General features: G+C 46.0%; 2 protein-coding genes across 3 annotated transcripts in view; both read right to left on the bottom strand.

The window, feature by feature from the left end:
* Positions 1–8130, bottom strand: part of LOC128885080 (microtubule-associated protein futsch-like) — an 8208-nt gene extending 78 nt beyond the window's left edge. Inside the window, exons 1-2 of the mRNA XM_054138847.1 lie at positions 4968–8130; positions 4–4859 (exon numbers count right to left, since the gene is read on the bottom strand). Of these exons, the coding sequence (XP_053994822.1) occupies positions 4–4859; positions 4968–8130 (8019 nt within the window). The remainder of the gene's footprint in view (positions 1–3; positions 4860–4967) is intronic.
* A 297-nt stretch (positions 8131–8427) lies between these two features.
* Positions 8428–19858, bottom strand: part of LOC128878840 (muscle-specific protein 300 kDa) — a 52851-nt gene continuing 41420 nt past the window's right edge. For both annotated transcript variants that reach the window (XM_054127406.1, XM_054127414.1), the window contains 5 exons: positions 12767–13577; positions 12157–12315; positions 11699–12061; positions 11329–11439; positions 8428–8928 (listed from right to left, as the gene is read on the bottom strand). In XM_054127406.1, coding sequence (XP_053983381.1) covers positions 8818–8928; positions 11329–11439; positions 11699–12061; positions 12157–12315; positions 12767–13577 — 1555 coding nt within the window. In that variant the 3' untranslated portion in view covers positions 8428–8817. The remainder of the gene's footprint in view (positions 8929–11328; positions 11440–11698; positions 12062–12156; positions 12316–12766; positions 13578–19858) is intronic.

Genomic DNA, 19858 nt, shown 5'->3' with positions numbered 1-19858 from the left:
AACTTCCGTACTTTTTGATTCTTCCGCTTTCTGATCCATCGATGTATCTTTTTTCTCTTTCGCGGATTCCGCGTTTTCCGTTGACATTGTTTCAACGACGCTCGCTCCTTTCGTCTGTTCTTTGTTTTCACTTTCCTCTACAGGTTGTTCTTTACCAGATTTTCCTTTCTTCGATCTCTTGCTCTTTTTAGGAGCACTTTTAAGTGGTTGCTCTCTTGTCTCCGATTTCGGTTGTTCCGAAGTTTTTATCTTATTTTGAACCGCTACTTCCGAATCTTCAGATTTGACCGTTGGTTGCGTTTCCTCGGCTTCCTTTGATTTAATCTTCTCTTCGGTTTCGTGTGTTTTCGAAACGGGAGTTTCTATATATTTTTTAGTTTCTTGGCTCGTATCGGTGTTGTCAGTTTTCGATTTTCCTTTATTCTTGGATTGTTTCGTGGATGGCGAGGATGGCGTTTCGTTTCGCCTAGCGCTTCGAGATCTCGATCTAGATCGTCTGGATCGTAGCTCTCGTCGATTTACGAACTCCATGAATCCTTGATCGTCGACTTGAACGACATTCTCGATCGGCACTGGTTCCGGAGCTTCTTCCACGTGAATCTGTACTCGAGGAAGAGAACGTAGTTGAGAATTTTGTTCCTTTTTGATAGCGGTTTGTTCGATGTTCGACGTTACAGAAGATTCCGTTTCTCCGACGTGTTTACCAACTATGGAGGCCCACGAATCTTTTTCTTTTCGAAAGGTTTCGCCGGCCGCTTTGTTTAGAGAGGAAGTAATCGAATCGATTTCCTCTCTAGCCTCTTTTTCGATTTCTTCTACCCACGAAGATGACTCTACGCGAGCACTGTCCGTCTCGACAGCTAGTTCGATAGTTTCTACTTTTAGCAGAGGTTCCTCGGTTTCGGGCATTTTGTCAAAGTTTTTATCGAGTTCAAGGGATACAGGTCCGATCGGTATCGTATCTTCGATAGCTTGCAGAGATGTCTCGGGATCGAAAGCTGTTATTTGAGCGTACGATTTGTTATTATCGTTGCATTCATTGGTAGCTCCCTCCGACAAATGTTCGATCTTTTCGGTAATGATTTTCACTTGTTTCTTCTCGGATTTACTCTCGATGCAAGATGTTTTTATTTCGGAACCACTTTTTTCTACCTTTAAATCTTTTTTCTTTTGACGTTTCGTTGGTTTTTGTTTCGTTGACGGACTTTGAGACTGGTCCAACGTACTTTTTTCTATCCGCTCTATTATTTTCTCGTCTCTCGGCGTCTCATTTGGCGACTCTCGAACCGCATCGATTACCGTCACACCTTGTACATTTTCTGTTGAAATGCTAGCAATCGTTTCGGTTGCCTCTTTCGCGTCAACAACGAATGCCGGCGATTGGACGTCTTCTTCAGGAATATCCTTCATCTCCGTTTCATTTTTCTCTATCCTGTTCTTCACTTCGGATACCTTGGTTACAGTTTCTCGTTCAACGTTTACTTCCGACATCTGTTCGTTTAAACCAGCAAGTTCAAACGACATCGGAGCTGCGACCTCGTTTCCTTTTTTCGATTTTCCGTCGCGTTTCTTCTTTGATAGAGGAGAACCAGCTTCCATTTTATCCGTTTGTTTTGTTGCTTCCTTGTCTACTGCGGTAGCTTTGTCTTTAGCTGCGTGTTTTCGTTTTTTCGATTTGGTTGAAGTTTTCGTATCTTCTTTTGGCGGAGTATCTTCTTTAGTCTCCGAGTCCACAATTTTACCTTTTTCCTCTTCGGTTACGATACTTTCCGATATTTTACCGTCTAACAACGTTTCCGTTGTTGATTTTCCTTCATTTACGACAGCAGATTTTCCGAGCGCAAACTTTATAGGCTCTTCCAAATTCATTTCCTCCTCTTTCATTTCGCTATCTTTACTTTCGCTCACTCGACGAATCGTCTTCTTCTCGTCTTCTTTGGAAACAATCGTATCAACGGGTTTCTCTGCTGCGATTCTCTGTTCCGTTACACTTTGACTCGCCTCTTTGATCGACTTTTCTTTCACGATACCTTCTTCTTCAGATGTACCAGATATCTTTTCTTTATTAGAAACAGTTTCATCGACGAGTTTCTCCTCTGGAACTTTTTCTTCCGTTAAAATCTGTATACCTTGCTCTGTTTTAGAAGTGATTTTTTCTGTTTCAACGTTTGTCCCCTCGGGCTGCGTTTCGACAGCTACCGTATCGGTAACTTTCATTTCTTCCGATCCAGTTTTCTCTTCTTCGTTTACCACGTTACTTGGAAACTCACCGGCAGTCACATCTTCTCCTATCGCGATATTCAAATCTCGGCCTGTTTTATCGTCCGTAATCTTTTCCGGCGATTCCTTCTTTCCGATACTTTTCCTGGCAATGTCGACGATCTCTTCATCGTCAATAATTTCTGACGATTTCCGAGCTGCTTCGGTTACATCGATCACTCCGTCACTTTTATCCGGAGTTTCGGATTCCGTACGTTGTTTCTCGTCTTGGTGCATTTGCACAGTTTTCTCTTCGACCGGGACATCGCATTTCTCAGCTTCTTCCGAAAAAGCAGAGGTCGCGAGCTTTCTTTCTTCGATCAGTTTAGACTTCACCCATTCGGATTCTAACTCGCAGAACATACTAACTGGATATTTAGTTGATTCGGCGACAAGCGCATGCTTTCTACGGTCTGCTTCGGATAGCTTCGACTCCTCTTCGATTTCCTTTTCTCGATCAGGCCTTTTCATGATCGACTCTTGAACGATATTCTCGATACTCGTTGATATCGGAGATGTAGAAGCGGGTAGGTTTTCTTGTACCAACTCAACCACTTTGAAGCGCCGATGGAAATCGCTTTCCGCTTCGACGTAAGAATGGTAATTCAACCAATACGGTTTCACCAAGTCCTCGTAATAGTACGTAGTCGTGTCTTTTTCTTCATATTTCGAATCGGCAACATTTTTTGTAGAAGCTCTCGGCTCGTTTCCCACGTTAAACGTATCTTCTTCTTCTTTTCGAACGACCCCTTTAACAACTGGAGACGACGCGACCATAATCGTGTCCACATTTTTACCGTTTTCCTGGCTTCCTTCCACGATGAAATTTTCACCTGCCGATATCGACGTAACCATCTCTTTTGACTCTACGATATCGTCGGATCTTTCAGCCTGTGTCGTTACCTCGATATCATCCTCCTCCCGATCGGCAACTATAATTTCTTCTTTAAAAAGTTTCCTACCATCCACTACCTTAACATTAATTTCGCTCGACTTCAAATCCGGCTGTTGTTCCTTTGCTACACCATCCAACTCCCGTTTATCTTTCGAACTCTCTAGCGATTTAGGCGACAAGGGTGTCCCAGAACGATCTCTCCTCCTATCCTGAACGCTACCAAACAGAACCGGTTGATCGTCGTCGACGAGACTGTCTATATAGACCGCGTAATCGGAATGGAATTTCTCCGAGTAGTCTGCTAACGCGTCTAACGACCCTTTCGGGGGGATACCAACGGCTGAATCATCCGATATCCTAGCATATCTGGTGGTTAGACTAGCTTCTACTGTTTCAGGACGTAGGGTAATTAGTTCGGTCGGTTTGGAGCCTACGATCTTGGGTAAGGGGATGCTTTCTAAGATCTCTACGGATTTAACGGATTTCACATTGGGCGGTTTCACTTCGACGGAGCCGGGAATGCTGGTGGTAGTTGTCACGGTGGTCACCATCTTTTCGATGATCAACGCTTTGCCTGTTGTCGTCATAGACGATTCTGTCGTCGACGTCGGTGTCGACGAATTCAAGTCTGAAATATTCAACCCGGCGACTTCTTCTTTTTTCGGTATCTCTTCACTGGTTACATTCGACGCCGACTCGTTAGACTTATTGTTAGCAGTGCGGGGTCTTTTTGATTTTTTCTTAATAGAGTCGTTTTTAGTCTCCGTAGACGGGTTCTTATTCTTATCTTCCGACACCGGAAGTTTTCTAGTTTGTTCTTCATTCTCGTTAACAGCGAATTCGTCCGTGTTAGTAGGAATCTTTTCCGTGTCGATTCCAGTTTCGGAAACTTTGGTTACAATCATCGCGTTACAGTTTTCGTTTAGTTCCATCAACGAAACGTCAGGTTTGTCAGTCGCGAGCGGCGATGACGGCGCAGACGAATCTGTGACTTTCTTCTCGAGTTTCTTCTTCTTTTTCTTCTCCGGCTTTTGCGCGATGGAAGACTGAGAGGTTTTCGATTCTTCTTTAGATTCAACGACGTAAGGTGACGAAATATTTTCGGTTACAATTTTCTCCTTTGACTTGAACTTACTCGGTTTCTTCTTTTTGTCGGATGTCCCTTCAGGGATCCGATCCTTTTGCTCGGAATCTCGATATTCGACAGGATCTTCCTCGCTTTCTTTCCCGCTAACTTTATTTTTGCTATTGGTTTCTGCATTGGATGGCGATCTGAAGCCAGACAAACTAATTTCTTTCTCGGTACTTTCGCGTATATACTCTGTTATATTTTCCGTCGGTTTTACGTCAGGAACAGTTTCTCCGGGTGTCTCTTTTGACTTTACTTGGACATCAATTTTGTTCGATACATCGGCGATATTTCCGTTAGTCCTTTCTTTGTTTCGAATCGCTTCGCGTTCATTTTTGAGTTTGCCTTTGGAAACGATCGAGCGATCGTTCTGTTCTACGGGATCCCCGGTACTTGCTTCGTCCGTAACTTTCGCCCTCGCCGTATCTGTGGCTTCGGAAAGATCGTTTCGCGAAGAGACCCGGCTGTCGTTCGATTCCTTCTTACCGGTACTAGTATCGCGAGTCGGCGTTTCCGATTTTACAGGCTCGTCGAGTTTCTCGATATCAACAATTTCGTTTGTTTTTATCGCCGATTCTATCGCGCACTCCAAAGCGCCGATCATAGATTTCTCTTTTTCCTTTTCCTCGACGTCCATTTTCGTTTCTATTTTCAGCTTCGCTTCATTCTTTTCTGTCGGTTCACCATCCTCTTTCGTTGTTTCTAATTTTACTTTAGATTCCTCCGTAGATCGAACTACCGTCACCTCACCGATATCTTCTTGCTGACTTGATTTTTTCGACGACTGTATCGCCTTCGAGTCGTCTTGTTCGGTTACTCGTTGTTTCATCTTTTTACACTTTCCTTTGACATTTTCTTTAGACTTTGTCGGCTCGGTGGTTTTAGCATCGACGATCTTCCCTTTAGATCGAGGTTTATCCTTTGCTTCGAGCTTTGGTTCGAACTCTGTGGCTTCTTTGGGCGACTCGGTTTCTCGTTTCTTCGCTTTGTTATCGTTTTCTTTCGGAATTTCTAGCTTTGTCGCGTCATCGATAGACGCCGATTTCTTTGTCTCTTCGGTTTCTGTTGGCTTTACGGTATCTTTGCTAGATTTCTCCTTCGCCGCGTTCCGTTGCTCCTTACCTTTCTGTTTCTTCTTCGAGCCGAATTCTTTCGGAGACTTTTCCTCGTTCGTATCGAGTTTCTCCGATTGCGTTTCACTCGTCGAACCTACGTTTCTTTCAAACTTCTTCGAGTCGATCTTCTCGTGTTCAATGTTCGATTCCGTTTCCTTTACGTCAATTTTATCGACATCCTTGTCACTTTTCTTACATAAATCACTGTCGTCTTTCCTTTCTCTGGCATCGTCCTCCGATTTAACGTGTTCTTTCACGCTGGAACGAGACTCCGGAGTTTCCACGAGTGACGAAGTATCTTTAGCCTTCGTTTCCGCTTTGGGTTTGCTCTGTTTCTGCTTCTCGCTGGACTTTCGCTCGTTCTTCTTCTCGTTTTCCTCTTTAGCTTTCTCCGGGATTGCGCGAGCAACATCTTTCGAATTGGTCTGTTCCCTCGACTTGTCCCTGTGATTTTTCGACTTTTGCTTCTCCATATCCTCGATCTCCTTCAGAGCTTTTTCGATCTCGTCTTCCAACGGCTTGTCCGTTTTCTTTTTCTTAGTTTTCCGTTTTCTCTCCTGCGATCCATTTCCCTGCGGAGCGTCCGCTGTCTTCTCCTGTCGAGAGTCGGTCTGTTTATCCTTCGGAACGTCAGCTTTGGTTTCTTTTCGAGTCTCGGTAATATCCTTGCTCTTAGAATTAGCAGAAGTAGTCGATTTCACCGTGGAAATTTCCTTCTTCGCCTCGTCCACTTTCGACTGGAGAAGGCCGGCCTTCTCCTTCCGAGGCTTTTCTTTCGGCTGTTCGACTTCTTTGCGAGCTTTCTTCTCCGCGGGCTTCGATTTTTGCGTTTCTTGTTGAGTCTTTCTCGTCTCTCGTTTTCTCGCCGTGTCCCACGTAGCTTCTTCCTGCTTGATCTCCTGTTTAGCCTCGGAGGATTCTCGCGTTCGCGTTGCCTCTCGCGACATCAACGGTGTCGTCTCGCGTGCCGAGAACGTTGTCGTCTTGGACGGCGACCCGGCACGCTCCTTTGACTGTTTCAACGTCGGCGTCGCCGTCGGTTCGGTCGCGCTCGAATAAACCGAGGAAGAACTGGTCGTCGAGGTTGCGCGAGGATTCAGACCCTGTGATAATATTTGCGCGTACGAGAACGTTTTACTCTCGGCGTGTAGTTTTGGCGTGGTCGTAGATGGTTCGGATGTGGAAGCAGGTTGCGGTAGTTCCGAGTTGACGGGTTTCTCGAGTGGCGCGACCTGGTCCGGTTGAACGACAGGTTGAACGTTCGCGGTAGCCGACACGTGACTAGAAACACGTTTATTTTCGGCGTGCTGCATCGCAACCGAGGGGTTGCTCGCGTGATTATTCAACTCCGGATGATGATGCTGTCTCTGTGGTTGTTTCTGTATTTGGTTTTGCCGATAAACCTCCGTTTCTGGAAGGTAAGCGGGCTGTCCAACGTACTGCTCCGAAGGGAAAGCTATCCGTCCGTCGTAAGAAGGTAGAGCTATCCGTTGAGACGGTGCGGTCGGCACGTAGACGTAAGAACTCACCGGATACGCGATCTGGGAGCCGATAAAACCCACTAGCTCTGGCATCGGTGGATGAATGTAATTGTAAACCTCGGGAATTTGTCGTGGTCCTGCCACGTTCTCGTAACTTTGAGCGTTCAAGGCGTCGTAATCTTCCATGGGCTCGTCGGCCCACCTGGTGTCCGTCTCTGGAGTCTCTTCGTTAGGTTTCACGGTGCCGGCCGACAAAATGTCGGGTTCTCGTCGGTAATTTTCTATCGTCGGCCGTTGTCTCGATTGCTCCGCGGGAATTTCTCCAACTTCCGCGTCCTCTTTTCTTTGCTCTTCTTCTTTTTCTTCTTCTACTACCACTTCCGCTTCTTCTTCTTCTTCCTCTTTCTCCTTCTCCGTCACCACCTTTCGTTCTTCCTCGTTCTCCTCCTCCTTTTTCTTCTCTTCGAACCGGACTCGCGATACACCGAGCTCGACTTTCTCCATTTCCGTGTAGGACGCATCGATCGCAGCGTGCTTGTTAACCGAATTGGCGTTTTTGGTCGCCTCGACCGAAGGGCTTCGCGACGCGTTTCCTTGGCCGCGAAGAATATCGGCGTACGAAGCAAAACCAGGCATCCAGATGGGACTGGCCGACCGTCCTCGCCTTTCTTCTCGGAGTGCCAAGGTGTGCTTCAAAGCCATCGGCTCCTTGTTTCGTTCGGTGAACCTAGGGCTCTCCGGAACGTTCGCCTTATCCGCAGAGGATGCATTCTTGACGAGTCGATCGGCCGACTCCGACGGATCTTTCCTGGCAGAAGCCGCTCTTCTCGAATTAGGTCTGTGTTTAGGCGCAGCGTCGAGCATATCCAGCTTGGATACGCGTCGAGTTTGCGCCCTCGGTTCGGGCTCCTTTCGCGCACTCGTGGCCTCGTTCTTCGTCTGTTCCTCCTCGATGGTTGCCTCCGGTCTCGCGACTCGAGTTGCGGAGGTGTCGCGTGCTCGCTGGCCGATCGGCTCCCGAACAAACGGTTTCACCGGTTGAACAGCGAGCGGCGGCGACGACGAGGCAGCCTCGTCCCGCGAGTTTCCGAACGGGCTAGAATCCCTCGAGCTTGGACTGGTACGACCGGCCGTGATGTCCGCGTACGAGATCTGACCGATCGGCTTGCATTCGTTGCTCTGTACATAGTACGGGTCCACGGCGTAAATCTGATCCAGCAGTGTCTTCGCGCGCTGCCTCCAATCGTCCATCCTTTGCTGCAGGCTCTGCTTAATCCGCCACGGAGGAACAGCCAAGGCACAACAATGGAATACACATACGTGAATTTTCTGGGAGTCTCTTTCATTGTTTGTTTAGGTTTTCTGATTCGGGGTTGGTGTGGCGTGAATGCTTTGGGGGCGTGGTTCGGATAAAATGTTAACGAGGACCAAGGTAGTATGGCGAGGGTATAAATTAATCTTTAGAGTTTTAGTATGCGTGTATGCTAGATTAACGTTATGATCAGCGATGGCGTGACTCGCGAAGAAAAGAACCGAACACCGTTACCATTTTGCTTATTTTTTTTCTTCTCTTTGCTCATTCGTATTTTCGACAAAGACGATTCTTTATTCTTCCTTAACTTTTAAATGATACAATTTAATACATGTGTTTGTGTTTGTGTGTGTGTGTGTGTGTGTGTGTGTGTGTGTTTGTGTGTGTGTTTATATAATTCGACTGATCGACTGGTCACGTATAGGACTATAAAGTTTCGCTAAAAAAGATCTGGAGCTATTAAAAACGTTAATCGATGTCCATCCGGAGAACGAGGATCATCTTTCGATGCTCGAGGAACTCGAAGCGAGGTCTCTTTGGCATCTCGACGGTCCCCGTCCGCGCGGCTGGAACGAGCTGGACGAGCGACGAAATTCGATTTTCTCCCAGGCCGACTATCGGCACCGTCACGGATCCAACGGCTCCAGATCGGGCGTGCCGCGCTGCGCGAGAATCTTCGATCTCTCCGTGCGTGATTGAATTTTGCTTTGCAACGACTTGATCCTCTCGCGATAAATCTGTACGCGCGACGCGTTCGTTTTTCGCGGGTCGCCAGAGAGACAGAGATCCAAGAAACCAATGAGGACGATGGACGAGAAATGGGACGGCGAGAAACGACGAGGACACGTCGAAAAAAGACAACGATGACGAACCGATCGAACGATGAGTCGAGACCAAACGAAAAGTGAACGAGTGAAGGACGAACGGAGCGTTACGGATGAATTTTCGGAAGGGCGGCGTAAAGGGTAAAGGGTGCGGCAAACAAAATTTCGTAAATCAAATAGGCGAATGCGATGGATCGAGAATAATCAAACAGAACAAACAAACACAACAAGAACGCAAACTTAGGAGAAAGAAGTGAAACCTATCGAATGAGTTTTCTTTTTTTTTGTTTTTTTTTTTAATAGCGCGCAACGTTTCACTTGTGCACGCTGCATTTCCGCACAAGTCTCGACGTGCGCGTCCAGAGGTCACTTGATTTTCTTGCGTATATCTTCTGTTTTTTTCGCGTTTGCTCTCGAAACACGCGTGTCTCTCTCTGTTTCGGATCCGACGAACAAACGCTTCGTTTTGCGTAGGCGAGCTACTCGTGACGATCGAAAATTCGAGACAAGTGAAGGCCTACGGTGATATCGTGTACATGTTTCGTGTGTGCGAGAAAGAAATTTTTGCGTGTTTCCTGCGCGCATCTATAGCGCCTGTAGAGATTGAGACGGTGCAAAACATTGTTGTTACCTGCGTACGTACGTGTATATCGCAGGTCGCGGTCGTGCGACTACAGACTAAAGTAGTGCTCGACGAAATGAGAAAATTTCAGGAACGAACTTTTCATATCGCGGACGGAGCACAGTACACCGCTGTTGAGCGAACAATTTTTGCCAAACCGCCGCGAATACTCTCGCAAAGATACGACCAGAAACATACAAGTTTTTAGTTTGAATTTTCTCGTTTAACCGAACGCTATCGTTTCTACTATTATTTTCTTCTTTCGTTTGACGTGTAAACGGCGCAGCGTTTTTATTGCGATAGAGTGCGACGACGATTGTCGCGAAATCGTCGTTTTCATCGTGTAACGCGCGTGATACGCAAGAGACCGGTGAGACGGCAATGTAGAAATAGAAAAGATAAGAACGAACACGTGAATTACACAAAAACAAGCAAAATCAAGTAATCCCCCATTTTGAAACAACACCAAACAACAGCAACAACACATACAGGTGTCGTTAAGATGTACGTGGACAAGAATGGAAAGAAAAGAAAAACTATGTTCTAAGAAAGACCGAAACCAGGACGTGCGTGAGAGTGATATTATGGTCGATTGTGGTCTCGTACAATGTAAAAAAAATAGAAAAAGTGAAAACCTTGGTCAGAGCGTGATACCAACAAGCACCGAGTAAAAGATGTACCACCACGATGATAACATGCTTCGCGAATCGCGGTCCATCGTTCGATCGCTGTTCTTGCAAAGAAAGAAACGATTCGAGCAGCAGCGATTCGAACGACGATCATCGAGTTCGATCGACGCGATAAAAAGAATGTAATTTTTTTTAGAGATATAAAGCAGGGTTGGAAGTTTTTTTTCTCGCGCATCGAATAAATCGTACGAGTAAGTACGAACACGAAAGAAACGAGAAAAAAAAAGAGAATGATATTTAGCGAATTAACATTTTCTTTCGAAATTGAATTATTTCGATCGCGAGTTCATTCGAACTGTGATCGGAATTGCGAATCCCTAAACAGTAGCGTGAACGATCGATTAAAAAGTTTACGGTTGTCCAAGTATCGCGAGTTAGAAAGCTTCTCGATATGAAAGGTTTTGGATAGGATCGGGATACGTGATATTGAATAAAATTTAACGGAAACACCTTGACGTAAATAAAATAATCGAAATAAATAGCAGTACGACCTCTGTCTCCCGATAAAAATCTTCCTCGAAACGACGCGACACCGACGATCGTCGGATTATCAAAATGTTTCCAGCTGTGGGACAATTGTTCGTTAGGCTATCGGCCACTTCGAAACAATTTGTCGCGAACGCGGAACGACCTCGACGAATTCTAGAGAAGAATAACGTTCGCTTTCGATTACGAAGCAGCCGACACGATGCCAATGATCGGATTGCCCCGACCGTTAACGATTAGCGTGGTTCGGTCGATGGTTGATCGTTAGTCGCATCGAATGTTAATATTACGGATGACAGGCACGAAGAAAGAAATTCTGCGCGCGTCCAAGGAAAAACTATCGCGAATCTGCGCGTCCTTCCGGGAGTACCGAACAAATAGTTTCTCGAAAGGGTTAGGAAAAACGCGATATCCTGGTGGTGGCATTTGATTGGTATCGAGCAAATGCAAACAATCAACTTGCTGCTTTAGCGCACTTGTGCAGGTGACGAAAAGGTGGGACCAAGGCGAACCTACCTGTTGCTCCTGCAAAGCCTTCTCCTTGTCGCTGGAGAGGTAAGTCGGGCTGAGCACCGTCCTCAGTTGTTGCTCCACCTGTACGATCTGCTGCCTCAAATGTTGTATCTCCTAAAATGACAAATAGACGTCTCAGCCGTATCCTTTTCGAACACGTAGAAACGATTACCGATCCGATCCGATCCGATCCGATCCTATCCTATCCTATCCTAACCTATCCTATCCTATCCTATCCTATCCTGTCTGTCCGAGTTTGAAACCGAGTTAGGAAATAAAAAAATGGAAAGCAAGTTAGAGTTGAACCGGATCGGTAATTGCGCTTCAAAAGAATACAGCTACCGCGTCTAGCGATATCCTGTTATACGCTAACCTGTTGATATCGATCGATTTGAGCTAAACAAGCCTCTAGCGACGTCGTCTGCTCTTTCACGGTGCTATGAAGACCGTCTAACTCGTCGAGGAGTTCGTCTACCGTGTCGCCGATTCGACTGTCGCCACCGATCCCGGAACGGAAATGAACTTGGAGCTTCTCCATCGATATGCTGATTTTTGTTTTCTGTATCGCGATGTCGCTCAACATTTTCTCCCGAACGATGTGCTGATCTCGCAACGGTTTCTTTTTGCTCTGCGGCGAATCGAGATTCTGCCTCGTCTTCTCGATCCACGTTTTCACTTCCTTCAGTTTTCTCTCGCATTGCTCCCATTCCTCGCTGGTTTCTTGGAGTAAAGCGTTCTGAAACGAATAAGTTCGAACTCTGTCAATGTTACGCGAGCGCGAGCACTCGCTGTATTTCTCTTGGTAATTAAACGGGAACGGTCGACACGAACCCTTTCCAACAGTTGACCCTCCACCCGAACCTTGGTCTCTTCCGCCTCGAGCAGCTTCTCGGGCAAATCGCCCACGCTGCAAACCTGACCGATATTCTCGAGTTCTTTCCCCATGTCGCTGAGATGTTTGTTGATCTGTTTGCAGCTCTTTACGGCTGTCTGTAACGCGACGCGGAACGAATGTTGGAATTAGTCGAGTTTATACCGTACAGGTACGAACTACGAACGAGGGTATACGGAACGATCTCTCGTTTGCTCGACGCTGACGGAGACACGGACAAACGCGTACGTGTTTCTCGACGGATACGATAAGTCAAAGCAGAATCTCCAGCGAAACATCGATGTTTCTCGCATCGAGGAAGCTTTCTCGTACTTTTCATAGCTCATCGGGAAACGCACGTTCGTCGATCTCCGTCCGATCAGAGCTGGACAACGATTACTTTACGATTACACTCGTAATCGTCGAATCATGTTTATGTAATATTCCAGAGGTAATCGTATACGATTATTCGGGACGCACGTTATAATGTGCCCAGCACCGATCTACGAGCCAAACGAAAAGTACCGTCCGCGTCCGGTGGATTGTTCGCGGCCTGGTTTCCCCACGTACCGAATATTCGTGCAGCCTCTGCCTGGCCTGCGCGAGAGTAGCGAGCTTCAACGGCTCGACCAAGAACTCTTTCTTTTCTTCCGTCCAGTTCTTCACGGTTTCGTACAACGTCAAGAATCTCTGCCAGGCGTCGATGGTGTCGGCCACCGATTGCTTCCTCTCGTCCAGCCAATTTCTCAGCTGATTCAACTGTTCGGTGCAATTGTGAACGGTGCTGTTGATCAATTGCTTCTCGGCTTCGTCTCTCGTGTTCTCGGCTATGGAACGGCCGTTTCTGGTTAGTCGTTCGAGCTTGTCGGCGATCGTCGCCAGCTCGTCCTGCACCTGTTTCAGCTGCTCCTTCAGACGGCTGGGTTCGACCGATCTGTCTTGCACTTTCAGCTCGGCCTGACGCATCCATGCCTGAACTTCGTCCAGGTCGGTCAGATAATCCGATCTGACGGTTCTGGCTCGCTTCTGTTCCCTCTGTTTCTCCTCCATGACCTGGGCTGTCGCTTCCGCGCAAAGCTCTAGTGCCGTTAAATGTTGACCGAGATCGCTCGGGATCAGCTGCTGGCTAGCTTGGTACCGCGCCTTAGTGCTTCCTGAAAAGTTCTTGGCGGCCTCGAGAAGTTCGTCGACGGCCGAGCGTAGCTCGTCCAGCTCCTCCTCGGTCGCGTCTTGATCCGAGCCGAACACGTAAAGGCTCGAGGCGCGGTCGCGCGCCTCGTTCAAACGCTTTCTCAGGTGCTCGATCTCACGCTCGGCGCTTTCGAACGTCTCCAAGTCTTCGTCCGCCTTCTTGGATTTCGCCTGAAGGGAGACGACGAGTCTGCAACGAGATTTTCAACGCGAAAATCATTCTCTGTTCCTGATCTAGTTGATCTAGATGATAATTTTCACCTTCACCCGCTGCCTCGAAATCGTTTACGGATATTAACGGATCTTCGAAATGGTAACGCCGCGGTTAGAAAAGCTGTCGATTACCTTACAAGCGGAAAACGAATTGCCCCTTAGCAGCGTGCTTGCGCGAGGCGGCGAGAAGTAAAAATAGATTTCGACATGTTTCCTGTTCGAGCGGCCCTCCTATAATGCTTGCCAGGCACCGATCATCGCATTCGCGGGTATAGGGCAAACGTTTACGGAGGTCGAGATGTAGGTGAATAGATGGATAGCAAGAAAGAGAGAGAAAATAAAAAAAAAAAAGAGGAGAATATCTCGAATCGATCGACTGGCCTTAAGGAATTATTCGAGTCAGAAGTGCGACAAATTTAGAATCGGAAATGCGTGTCGCTGGTTCGGTCGTAGCTGGCTACGCTCCAGCCAGAAGCTAGCGGAGGACGCTTTGGCTAAAAGTAGACGAACGAAACGCGCGCGAGTACGTTTCTCGCGAAGGGAACTCGTTGGAATGAAAATTGTTCTTTCGCTACCATCGAATCGAGCGGTCTGTATCCCTCCGTCGCTTTCGCTTTTCTTCTCGTTTTTTTAACGTACGTATCGATAGAAAACGCGATAGATGACGCAACAGGTGCACGAATCCACTGGATCGGTCGTTAACGGAACATCGAGTATTCGATTCTCCTAATCGCGTTGGCCGTTGTTTGTACTCGTTGAATATTTTGTTCGAGTGTATTGCCAAGTGTTTTCATAAAGATGACAACATCAGCGCTATGCGCAGAGCGAATCACGAGGAATTTCGCAACGATTCGTCTTTTCGTTTACATTTGTAGTACGTTCGACGTGATACGCGCGGATGCGCTATGTTTTCCTAGTTTCTGGTTGAATAACGATGACGTCAACGTTATATTCGCGAAACTGATCGATCGATCGACGAAATCAAATCTAAACGAGAGAAGTTTTGTCGAGTGAACCAACAAATTCCGAAAGCGAAGTAGAGATAAAAATGTCGAGATAACTATAAAGAAAATGCTGTAAACGCGTGGAAACCGCGGTATCGTGAATTCGGTATCGCTATGCAATTTATTTAGTTGTGAAAAATTTCGATATCGTGTCACGTGCCGATTTCAGTCGGGAGAAGAGCGATTTCGGAGTACGGGAAACCTTCGCGATGTCAATGTCACGTTTCGCAAACGTCACCGGTTTCTTTTCGCGCGATGACATCATCGATGCTAAGAATGAACGATGTTTAACGCGAGGTGCAATCGGTGAATCACCGGTGCTATTTATTCGAGATACGAGAGACATTGACAAGGTACGCGTTTCTCGCTACGGCACCTTTATAATACCGTAACGATCGAGATGGTAACGATGCATTCGACGTCCAAGATTTGATACCGCGACAAGATTCTCTCGACGATCGTAAACGTGGACCGAAAGCAGATCTAGCGATAGAGTTACCAGCGTTCCGACGCGATTTCCAATTTAAGCGTTCCCGTCTAACTCGTGCCACGTATTCGAAATGAACGAAACCCGAATTTTCCAGTTTCCTTCGAGTCGACGTAACGATATTATCGAACAAATCACACACTCCTGTTAACGAAATCTGTCCTCGAACACGACGAACTACCCTCGAAGCGGCAAACCCAAAATTATACGCAGCCGAATTGGCAAATTTGGCAACGAACGAGTTTGCCTTTGAAGATATTCGAGAAGCTGAAACTCTCGCGAACATGAAGAAAGAATATCGTTATCGTTCCCGGTAGCGGGAATAGGACGTGTTCCGTCCACGTGATGCAATCCTTATGCGGGCATGTGACTCGACTCGACTTTACTCGATCTATTCCGGCAAACACCATCGCGGCAAGATCATTCGCCAAGATATTTCCGTAACACCAATCAAACCGTCCACTTTTTCTCAGTGATCGATCATCGAGTCAAGATCGATCGTCTATCGAAAGTCTACCGGAAGACGAGCACTACTCTCCTGGATCGCTAGCAAACGAGCACAACAAACGTTGACCACCTCGAGTACCTCGAGAATGTTTCCGTTTCTCGAGTGACGAAATCCCGTTTATCGAATCGCGAAGAGGATCCATATCGATGACCCCGTACCTAGCCGAGAAATATGGACGATGGTACGATCGATCTCTCGATCCAGTTTGCTCGTTTCTCAAACTCTTCCTGGCCTCGGCGTTTTTCGATGATTCTCGATCCCTTTAGGCCCGTCTGTTCTTCGCGATAAATCCGAGAGGAGTCGGTCGTGAAAATCGGACAACAGTATGGCGCGGCACAATCAAGCTAAACAGCAGCGTTCGCGGTTCGAAACGTTATTAGAAGGCCGTAATAGCGTTAACTTTGAATGTTTCGTCTTGGCGAGGCGCCGCGACGCATGCGGCTTAGGCTTAAACGTTGGCCAAGCCGGACAGGAACGAAAATCGACGACAGCCGAAAAGCGGCGCACGTCGCGCCGGTCCTAAGAATAATACCTCGTTTTCCTCTCGCCGAGAAAACGGCTCGACACGACACGACGCGACGCCGACGCCGACGTCGACGCGCGGCGCGGGTTCATTGGCTCGAAGATCTTTGCCATCTCGCCACTCGCTACTCGCCACTCGCTACTCGCTACTCGCCACTCGCTCTTCTCCTTCGCGACAGTATTGGCATCGACGCAACACGATGCGATTACAATGCGGATCGAAATGTTGCGGCTGGGGTTGCAACGTTGCGGTGAGAATTGAAAAAGGACCAGAAATAAATAATCATTCCTGGCGAGCAACATTTCAAACAATTTTAAAGAATGTGTACGAAGAGAAGGAATGAAAGTTCAATTTGTAGACGGGAGAAATTGGATCTATTAAAAAAATTTCCTAGCGAACTAGATTTCCATGTCGGTTGGATTTCTAGCAGCGAAGGTAGCGTGATCAAATTTTACTCCGCGATTCGAACGAGCCGTACGTTGCGCGTTACGATTAAAACTTCACCTGTAACAATTCCGAAACCGCAGCGTATAAATTCCGCCTTAGGCGATACGGTGAAACCGTTGCCTCTACAAATTGGAAATCACGATATTCAAATCGAACCGTGCAACTCGATAAACGCTTGACAAATACCGCGCACGATAGATTCTTAGCGTCTTAGAATTCGTTGTACAAAGATGCAACCGCTGGATTCGTAACCCTGACGTCATCGTTAAGGGGGTATCCTGAATTAGGAGGTTTAAAAAGAGCGGTTTTTCGTGAATTTTTTTTGGTAGACAAAAATAATTAATTCTATCGAACTAAAAAAATGTATACAAAAAAATTTTTAAACAACTCTTTTTATCAAGTTAAAGTGATTCTTTTCACCCAAGGAACTTGTTCTTTTTTTGAAACTTGGAGTAATTTCACGTTTCACCATTTTTGTGGGTTTTTCTTAGTTCACGTAGAAGAAAAATGTATGAAAATGAAACTTTCTTTTGGTTTTTTTGTGTCAAACCAAAATAACGACCTGCATCTTTCCTGCCGATAGGAGGTTTTAATTGCGAGGTGTTCTACAAATGTACGTCACAATCGACTCAATTTGAATATTTCTTGTTGGAAAAATTTGTACAGACTACTCAAGTATGTATGAAAAGAGGATAAAAAGTTCGATAGAATTAATTATTTTTGTCCATCCTAAAGGAATTCACGAAAAACCGCTTTTTTTTAGACCTTCTAATTCAGGATACCCCCCTTAAGCACACCTCGACGATGATTGCGCTTCCAATTAATTGAAAATCGACGTATCGAAATTCAGCTGTTGAACGTCGATCACTGTAGCGACAACTATACTTCTCACGATTTAAATGCGTCGTATTATTCAACCGTTCAACCGTGCGATTCATCGCTCGTATGTCAAATGCCACGGTATCAACTGTGTCATGTATTTCCTAGCGATTGGAAATCGTCGTGTCGCGACAACACTTTTACACGAATTTCTTAACGAATCGTCCTATCCAGCGTTTATTTATGGCAACGAGTTTTAACGGAAGTTATTTTTGCGTTTAGACAAGTCACGTGCGTCGAAACACGTTTCACTGTTCCGTTTCGGTATCGATTGGTGATAGAGGCCACGACGCGACCAGTCATAACATTTAAGCCAATAACCGCGTGCAATCCCGCTAACCCAATATACGCGAAAATTCCGATGAAAATTTGATCGTTACGTCGCGTATTACTGGTCCGATGCGTTGCGCGACGTAGATATCTTCAAGCTATTGCACAATTTCGCGTCAGTTTATCGAACGCTGAGCCGCTCCAAATTTCCGCGGTAACGATTATCCTCGCCGAAACACGTCACGGAAGGGATAACGATTCGCCGAGCGAATCGAGAAATCGTACGTATCAAAGTTTCCTTAAAAATCCCAACGAAATTCGACTACTCGGACTGTCAAAGTTTCACGCGATCCGAGTTGTTATAGCGTTATCATGGTACTAGTCTCGCGATAGGTTAATAAGCGAACTGCTTATAGTACACGCGGATTATTCTCGTAACATAACGCGTGACGTCTCGACTCGTCATAGTTTATTTCGAGTGTCCCGTGCCGCGGACAACCGGTGACTGGCATGTAAACTGGCCGCGGATATTACGCCATGAAATTTCGTAGCGGGACAACGTTCCACCGCTACCGCCTGCTTCTCACTTTTCTTAGGGAAATCTATATTTAGTGCGAGATTCGATCGACAACGAACGAAACCCCTGATTCGTCGGTCGCGAATGCACCCCAATGGAAAGGTAGTTCCTAATCGCGGCCGTGCTACTGCTCCGCGTTGGAACGAACGAGCTTGCGTGCGGGATCGTTGAATAGATCGGAATCCAGAGAATCTTGGATCATCCGACGTTGCACGATCAACGACTCGTTGCCGTTGTAAGTAATTGGAGACGCGAAATGTGTTACGTAACAGACGAAACGGTGTTTACAAACAACCTCTGTATTATAATACATTATCATAGATACTGTAACGTGACCAAATTATTTGAAACGCTATTTATTCGTTATTATATACAACCCGATGTCGCTTTCTGATTGCCTGTTCCTTCTTCGATATGTATGTATACCTGTGCCCTGTAGTCGTGATCCATGAAGTGTTCCTGCATATTTCTATACTAAATACTACCGATTCTACTCTTTGCCAGTCCTGTCTTATTTGGTTTTATACATCAGGATTATTCAGTTTTAAAACGGAGTTTAAAATGTACGACTTTCATAAATGCACTGGCCAACTATGTTACGATCGTAGAAATCTTGTACCTGTCATGAGAAGATATTTAAAAGTGAATGTTTTAGGAATACTGTGTATGTAGACGAAATACATAATTCCAGGACGAAGCGAACCACCAATGAGAAGATGTAATTCATAAAAAAATTCATTTCAGTACTTGATTCGCTGTTCTGGCAGTCTTGTGGCTCGCTCTGCCAACGAACAAACTACAAATATTTTCTTAATAAAGTCACTGAGCTATATTTTCATCGTACTGTGTGAACCTTTTTCGCAAATTTAAGTACAATTAAGTGATATAGGTATCTGCGTTGCGTTTTTTTTTTCTATTAATTTATTGGGCTCGTGGCGGACCTACGAGTCCCTGCATTGTCCTGCAGTGACAAGACGAACGTGTACAAATTATGTATAATGCTATATAGAATAGATAGGTCCCAAATGTTCTTATTTGTCAGAACGTGATAGAACAAGTGTTCAACAAATTTCAAATTCATAATTTAGTTCACAAGTGCCGCCATCAGCGCTAAAACGCCTAAGTTTGTAGTGAAAGTAGTTCTCACGATTGTTCGTAGACGGCGCCACTGACACCTTTTTATGAATTATTCTTCATTTTTCATAAATGCATAATTAATAGGATTCTTTGCGATACACCATAGACGCAACTACAGTCCAAGATGAACAAACTTTCTAGCGCACGGCCTTCGCCGGCAACTCATTTAAATTCGTTTTCGATTATGAATTCTCTGACGCGGCCGATCGGTAAGATCCGATGAGCAACTACGTATTTACAAGGCCTAATTACGTCACGGGACTGATTTGGGTATGATGGAACGTGATACGATACGTAACGCATGCTAAATCAATGCGTGTTGCAATCCATACGGAATCCGCTCCTGGCGTTTTCGTTTTCCTGTTTTCACGCATGTGTTCGCGCGTCCATTTCAAACGCAAGTTTTCGATAACTCGACGCGTATAC

Source organism: Hylaeus volcanicus, chromosome 1, assembly GCF_026283585.1.
Source record: "Hylaeus volcanicus isolate JK05 chromosome 1, UHH_iyHylVolc1.0_haploid, whole genome shotgun sequence".
NCBI classification, from domain to species: Eukaryota; Metazoa; Arthropoda; class Insecta; order Hymenoptera; family Colletidae; genus Hylaeus; species Hylaeus volcanicus.
The sequence above is the reverse complement of the archived record's forward strand: the minus strand, read 5'-3'. Positions and strand labels throughout refer to the sequence as shown.